Source organism: Lactuca sativa, chromosome 9 (assembly GCF_002870075.4).
Source record: "Lactuca sativa cultivar Salinas chromosome 9, Lsat_Salinas_v11, whole genome shotgun sequence".
In the NCBI taxonomy this organism is placed as follows: Eukaryota; Viridiplantae; Streptophyta; class Magnoliopsida; order Asterales; family Asteraceae; genus Lactuca; species Lactuca sativa.
Genome location: NC_056631.2, coordinates 196,644,092 through 196,652,304, shown reverse-complemented (window position 1 = coordinate 196,652,304; position 8,213 = coordinate 196,644,092). Strand labels below are relative to the sequence as shown.

The 8,213-nt window shown below is 37.2% G+C and overlaps 1 protein-coding gene across 1 annotated transcript; it reads left to right on the top strand.

Moving 5' to 3' along the window:
• The first annotated feature begins 274 nt into the window (after positions 1–274).
• Positions 275–1,241, top strand: LOC111905677 (putative germin-like protein 2-1). The gene is made up of 2 exons (XM_023901371.3): positions 275–465; positions 564–1,241. Exons 1-2 carry the CDS (start codon positions 345–347, stop codon positions 1,112–1,114), a joined length of 672 nt encoding a protein of 223 aa, XP_023757139.1. The 5' UTR covers positions 275–344; the 3' UTR covers positions 1,115–1,241.
• The last annotated feature ends 6,972 nt before the right edge of the window (positions 1,242–8,213 follow it).

Below are 8,213 nucleotides of genomic sequence, written 5' to 3'. Positions count from 1 at the left end.
AACCTTTGATAAATGGATAAACTATAATTTTGTTATTTAATTAGTAATAATATATTATAGTAACATGGGCCATACAATTTTATGAATCATGAACCTCAAGTGAACTAAGGGCAATTCTTGAATTTTTTCAAGACTTGAATAAGATAATGTAGTCATATTATCAAAGTAAACTAAACAAGCTTTAACCACCAAGATCCAAGATCTTTTGCATGATCTTCCATCTATACGTACTATATAAATATACTTCAAACAGAACTACATGTTCACCCAAAAAACTTTTTTCTATCCAAGTACTCTTGTCACTGTGCTTCGAATATTACGCTAGGAAAGGCTTCAATTAATCCATGGCAACAGCTTTTTTCTTCTTCATTTTGATAGCAACATTCAACCTCTCACTCTTACGGGTTTCTTCATTCGAACCTGCACCCCTACAAGATTTTTGCGTAGCCGATCCTACCAACCTAGGTTAAATATACTCGGTTTTTTTTTTTTTTTACATTATTTCTTAATATTAGTGTCAGCTTCTTTTGTCTTCTAATAATATAAAATTTATATTTGTTTAGTTGCAGTAAGAGTCAACGGCATGGCTTGCAAGAACCCTATGTTTGTCCAAGCCGATGATTTTTACTATGGTGGGCTCCACATCGCCGGTGATACAAGAAACTCTTACGGGTATAAAGTTACCCCGGTAACGGTATATCAAATACCGGGACTCAATACTCTTGGCCTCTCATTGATCCGGATTGACTACGCACTATGGGGAGCCAACCCACCACACACGCACCCTCGAGCAACTGAGATAATCATGGTTCTAGAGGGAACTCTTCAAGTCGGATTCATTACATCAGACCCACAGAATCGACTTATTACGAAAGTTCTTCAAAAGGGTGATGTATTTGTGTTCCCCGTTGGACTTGTTCATTTTCAGAGGAATTTAGGTCATACGAATGCAAGTGCTATTGCTGCTTTGAGCAGTCAAAACCCGGGGCTTATTAGCCTCACAAACACGATATTTGGATCTACTCCACCGATTTCAAATGAGATTCTAGCACAAGCGTTTCGTGTTGATAACAAAACAGTGAATCACCTGAGAAGGAAATCCATGCATGTGTGAAAATTGAAACTTAGAATTTGTGTTTGAGTGTTGGTTATTCTAGATTGGTTGCAAGGAGTCTTTGATCCCAGCGCGTTTGATATTAATCTAGACATTATATTTCATACTTATGATAATAAAGTTTATAACAATTAGACAAAATTGCAAAAATGTCCATGTGGTATATATTTTTTTGAGGTTTTAGTCTAAACCATGATTTTTTTTGTTGATGGTCATTTTGAGTTACTTTGCTTGTAATTTTGGTCCCTGCCCAAACTAAAAAGACTATTATATCCTTAATGAATTTATTTTTCATTTTTCTTTCACTTTTTAATAATAATATTGTTATTAAATATAAAAGTGGGTCCACTTCTCTCTCTCTCTCTCTCTCTCTCTCTCTCTCTCTCTCTCTCTCTCTCTCTCTCTCTCTCTCTCTCTCTCTCTCTCTCTCTCTCTCTCTCTCTCTCTCTCTCTCTCTCTCTCTCTCTCTCTCTCTCTCTCTCTCCCTCCTATGACCCCACCTCTTTCCCACATAAAACATTTCCCCCAATTGTCACCCAATTCTTGAATTATTGTTTATGCACTACAAGAATACGAGTCTACAGCGACGAAAGCTATAGGGACGACAAATGTCGTCGCCATAGAGGATCATATAGGGACGACAAATCGTCACTATAGAGTTGACTAAATTTGTTTGACTTCCAAACCTAAAGCGAAGATAGATCGTTTCTGTAGTTTGAGCGGGATCGAAAACTAATTGGCGGGTCTCCGAAAAACTATAAGGACGACATATCGTCCCAAACATAAATTAATGTAAATATATATAATATTTTTAATGCGTACATATCAAAAAACAGGGCGACGTCGTTTTAATGGGCAACAATAGGAACGACTTATTGTCCCTATAGGGTTTCGCTGAGTTAAATACTTTTTCCCAATCCTCCAACCTTATCGTCCCTATCGCACGCACAGTAAATACGGTTACTCTTGTGAGCTGAGGCAAAATCGTCGGTGCCTATACGACGACAGGTAAGTTCGATCGTTTATTGCCCAGCGTTTCCCTTGTCCACTCCTTCAACCTTTCACTATGATGTTTTCCCTCCAGCTTTGGATTTATCCCGTTTTCTGAATTGTAGGTCAGCGGTTCCCTCATTCTGGCGGGCTACCTATTTTCTGAATTTGCGTTTCTACTTCCTCAACGGGTATGAATGGTGTCTAAGTTTTAGAATGCAAGAACCTTCCTTTTCTCCTTATTAATGTATATGTTTTATGGGTTATTTCCAACACTTATCTGTGTATATGTTGTCTGGGGGAGATAATTGAAGTTGGGACTTGAACAACAGGTGTGGGAGATCAGCATATAGTGAGTTGGGCAGCAAGCAATCAAGTTATTGTTTTCTATTATTCTATCTTCTCAGCAAGGATGTAACAGCCCTAGTGCCCCACCCATTTGTTTGTCCCCAAATCTTTTGTAGAATGCAAGTATTTGTTGTATATAATCTCCGTCCTGGTCACAATTTCAGCCAAGGAAAAGACTCATGGTTAACAAAGACATTAAATTCTGATTGGATTCCTCCTGTTAACAAGACTTTCAGGCTTTTAGTAGCTAGCATTGTTAAGCCAAGACAAATTAAACTCCTTTTTGTCATTCCAATATAATGAAACATTTGATTCCTTCTCTGATTTTTTTGCACCAAACACTACTTTTAACTAAATTTGTGAGAGAAAAAATGTTAAAGAACCTGAGAAAAAAAGGTTTAACTTCCTTACCCGCTGAACCTCGATAATCATTCCATTGTCGGGAAATTGACCATCTCCTCCATTGAAACCCTTAGACCAAACTACCGCGATGAAACCCACATAAAATATCAAGATTTAGGGTTTGGTTATGGACAGGGAGGAAGAAAAAAGCGACGAGAACGATGTTGTTAGGTCTACTGGCAGGTGATGGTGATGTTCGTCGTTGACGGATGTCAGCGGTGATCTATTTTTTGTTTTTGGAAATCAATTCACATGTTTGCACTTTAACACACATGAACATTCAATGTTCTTGGTTTGCTCTTCAAGAACAACAGATGAAATTGATTGAGAAGTTGAAGACATATCAGGGGAAAAAACGATTTTGAATCTGTCAAGATTTAACCATGTCGATCTCTCAAGATCCAATCTCGGTAAGCCCTAATGCAATATGAAATCAATTTCGAATATGAAATTGATTTTATGTGTGAAACCGAACCATGGATATCCTTTCTTTATCTTAGCTGGATCGATTAATAGGTGTGTGTATGTGTTTTCGATCGTAGCTCTCAACGATCCTTTATTTCTTATTTGATTTTGAACGAGAAGATGGGACAGAGATGCAGATTCGATGTCTCTTTCTTCTTTCTTTGTGAAATTGATAAGCAGGTCTCAAGTTGTGGGTATGAGATGATGACAGTGGCTGATTTCCTTAGGATTTGAGACGATGAGAAACAGACTTGTTTTTTTCTCTTTGTGTACACTTTGATGGAAAAAAGAAGAACAACAAATGTTGTTAATCGATTGAGAACTACACCCGGTTCTTGATTTTCTAGGTTTAGAAGCACATAAGATTTGTTGCTTGGATTTCTACAAAAGTTGTACTCTGTGTATTAAAGATGTAGAGGTGAAGAAGACAAGCATGAATATGGGGGATATGGGGTGGTTGTGTGTGTGTGTGTGTGAGAGAGAGAGAGAGAGACCCTAATTAATTATTTATTTTCTTTTTCATTTAAATTAAATAGAAAAAAATAAAAAAATATATCAGAAGGGTATTATAGTCATTTCAATTTTACGAGGGACCAAATCTACGAACAAACATGGCCAAAAGGACCACCAATAAAAAAAAGTCGTAGTTTGGACTAAAACCCCCAAAAAAATGCATACCACAGGGACCATTTTTAGAATTTTGTCTAACAATTATCATGTTTGTGATATCGTGGATATCCTACCGGAAAGAGCGTGTGACATCGACGAATACATAAGAACCATTTTTTAAATGTTTTCATTAAGAACATTTTGGACTTATCAAATATTAATATTATATTAAACAAACATTATATTCTCTAATTTACAACTAATTGTCACTAGTTGTTGGACAGTTGTCGAACCACCGTCGGACCACTGTTGGACTAATAGTAAATTTAATGACATTTTCTGTTTATATTCACAGCTTAATAAAAAAAATATTGTAGTTCTCATTTCTTTGGTAATTATTTATAATACATACCATTTTATTTTTGCAACCAAATATACAAAACTTTAATTAAAAAAAAATAGATTTATGTCTTGATAAACTCAATCTTCTTTTTTTTCTAAATAGTAGAATTATTTAAAAAAATATATCGTGTATAAGACATATTCACAGTTTAATAATCATATTAATTCAGTAATACAAAGTTTAATATTTTCATGCATACATTTATTCATATTTTAACATAAAATTTATATAAACTATACAACTTAATACAATATATATTTAGTTTAATATATAAAATTTACAACATAACATAAGTAATGAAACCCTTATCATTTACGGCGACAAATCTGGTGCGAACCTACAAATTATTTCCTACATCAAGGCACAAAAGTATCTATGCAAGGAGTACTATGCTTTTCTAACTCACGTGGTTGATAAGAAACAAGAAGTGAGAGACTTCGAGAGCATCCCCGAAGCTTGTAATTTCCCTAACATTTTCCCCGATGATCTTCCAGGAGTCCCACCTGAAAGACAAGTCGAATTCATAATCGACTTTGTTGAGAGAAAAACTTTGAGACACACTTGAACAAAAACGGTTGGAACAAGTATATAGCGGAATAGTTAATCTTGAAGGATCTATTAGCTTAACAATAATATTAATAGTTAGGAGTTAGCGAGTTAGATGCGGAAAGTAATGTAATAATAATGACAACAATTGTTATATCAAGTATACACGTAAGTTGGTTCTTAACTTGGGATGCATTCAAACCAATGTTAGTAAGTGAGATCGAACTTAGTGAATAAGACACAAAGACTTGCTCCGAAGAGTGATTGCAATCAGATATATTTAAGTAAGAAGTGAAGAGTGAAGTGTGATAGAATGATAACTTCAGAAATTGTATTCAGATAGAATGCATAAGTTATCAGTGTTGAGAGATGTATTCAATACAAGAGAATAAGTCTCTATTTATAGAGACTTAGAACTACACTAGATTACAACTCTATAAGTAGTCATGCAAGGCATACTGATAATAGAGTGTATTACATAAAAGACAACAAAGTAATCTAGCTAATTTGACTGCGGTAGCTGACTCCGGTGTTGATGCAGTTGCGGTAGAGAAATGGTTGCGGTAGCTAAGTTCAATAGGGTCACTTCCATGATTCAACAGACTCAATCCCAGGAGCTACCCCTGTAGCCAAATCACCTTATCGTCTTGCACCGACAGAGATGTAAGAACTATCCAGCCAACTGAACAAACTTCTTAGCAAAGGTTTCATTAGACCATGTTTCTCACCTTGGAGAGCACCGATCTTGTTTGTGAAGAAGAAGGATGAATCTTTCCGTATGTGCATAGACTATCACGAACAAAACAAACCGACCATTATGAACTGATACCCTCTTCCGCGGATAGACGACTTGTTCGACCGACTTCAAGGAGCAAACTACTTTTCAAAGATTAACTTAAGATCCGGGTATCACTAGTTATGAGTTTTAGAGGAAGATGTTCATGGATTTAGTGTCTAAGCCCATAACTATAATTGGTATGTACTTGATCCGAGAGTAGCATGGTCCATATGGGTTGCATGGCAGCTGAACAATTTGTAAGGATGGACTTTTGAGAAAAAGGATATTCATGATTTATTAATATATTATAAGTTCTAAAATATTAATATGAAATCATATTATTTAATTAATATTGATCAAGAATTAATTTGGAATTAATTTTTGTGATTAAAAGAGATTAATTAATTTAACACCGAAATTTTTCAAACCAAATTTTTTTTCATTTCAAGCATAAAAATAACATGTCATATTTCCCGAAAATCTCAAGTATCAACATTAATACAATTTATATATCAAAAGTAGTTTACCACATAAACCAGGACCCTCCAAAATGTGTCTCCAAGCGAGTGTGTGTACAATCAAGTCGGGGCCTTCCCGCGACCATCGGAAGTACCTGAAACGCATAACACATGAAATGGTACGCACGAAGCTTAGTGAGTTCTCCAAACTACCAAAAACAGCTCATTAGGCACTCTAGGCTATAACTCGATAAGACCCTCCGGTCAATGTGTCTTAGTGGGACCCTCCGGTCTCAACTCAGTAAGCTCATAATAATAATACTCAGCATAAATCACAAAGACATAATGCAGAATATCAAATACCAAGATAAACACAATAAACAACTCAATCACACAAGGTACACCTCAAGGCAAGTATAGTGAGAACACTTACCTCGTAAATAAGCTAAGTGAATGAATACTCTAGCACACGAATCACCAAGTCTAGCCTCCTCCTAGTCACATAAGATAATCATATGTAATTAACTCTTTCAATTTAACATTTCACTAGGTTCTCTCTCTCTCTCTCTCTCTCTCTCTCTCTCTCTCTTTCTTTCTTTCTCTCTCTCTTGAAGTGGGAAAACACCAATTTACCCCTCCATGGTTTCCCAAAGACACAGTTGACCAAATTATAAGTCAACATAAGTCAAGCTCGAGTCAACAGTCCATGTTGACCTTACTCATCGAGTGCACTCATGAGACTCGACGAGTCTGCTCACCATCCGTAGAATCACTCAAAAGTATGTCTCAACTCGCCGAGTTGACTCGTCAACTCGCAGAGTTGCTGCATGATCAAAACCCTCGGGACAACCCCATCCGACTCGTCGAGTTGGCTTCTTGACTCGGCGAGTCCATTCAGACTCAACTCTTATTTAGTCCTTTTCGAAGCATAGAACCTCTCCAAACTCTGGATCTACACTCCTAAGGCTCATTTATCACATAAAGTCATATGCTTTATGATCATGCATGGCATTTTGGGCTTAAAATGCCAAAACACACCCCAAAAAGGTTTTTTCACTCAAGATCACTATTATGGTTGAATAAAGCAAGGACTTTTCGACTCTAGGGACCTCACATGGTCCAGATCCAAAGTTCAACCCTCTCAATGAGCATGGAACACTCAAGATCCTCATATTTGGGTGCAAAAACCCTAGATTCACCAAATCATGAGATCTATACAAAATAATGAGAAAGGTGCAAGCTTTATACCTTTCCCAAAAGCATTGAAGTGAAACAACCTCAGATCTAGTAGCACCATCTTGTCCCTTGGCTTGGAAATCTTCTATTCTCTTCACAAAATGAACAAAACACTCAAAATTTGCAAATCACTCTCTCTAGGCTCAAATGTCGTTTAGGGTTTTCTCTCAAGGAAGGGTAGTCGCAAATGAGGCTATAAGTGCCTTTAAATAGGCCCTAAACCCAGGGATTTAGGGTTTCTCATGCTACATGGTACATCGTGACTCTACTCGACGGGTTGGAGCACCGACTCGTCGAGTAGCTCAAAGGATAATTAAATAAATAATAACAAATGATATACATGGATGTCCGGATGTTACAATTCTCCCCCACTAGAATCATACTTCTCCCTCGAAGTCATGATCTGAAAATAACTCTGGAGACTGCTCTCGCATCTCGGACTCCGGCTCCCACGTAAACTCTGACCCTCTCCGATGTTGCCACTGGACCTGAACCAGGGGTTCCTCCTTGTTCCTCGAAACCTTCACCTTTCGATCCATGATCACAGTTAGTTTCTCAATGTAATTCAAGTGAGCGTCCACCTAAATGTCTTCTAATGGTACTACTGCCGTTTCGTCGGCTACACACTTCCTTAGCTGAGACACATGGAAGGTGTTGTGAATCTGACTCAACTCTGTAGGTAGCTCCAAACGGTACGCTACCCTACCCACTCTGGCGGTCACCGTGAAAGGACCGATGTATCGGGGCCCAAGCTTGCCCCATTTCCTGAATCGGATCAGCCCTTTTGCAAGAGGATACCTTAAGAAGGAGAAAATATCTAACCTTAAATTCAAGCTCCGATCGTCGCCTGTTTGCATAACTCTT

What these genes read in the sequence shown, in the direction of transcription:
- LOC111905677 (XM_023901371.3), top strand. Translation starts at nt 345, where the DNA reads ATGGCAACAGCTTTTTTCTTCTTCATTTTGATAGCAACATTCAACCTC. An exon ending in AGCCGATCCTACCAACCTAG is followed by an intron (nt 466 to 563) that starts GTTAAATATACT and finishes ATATTTGTTTAG; the next exon opens with TTGCAGTAAGAGTCAACGGC.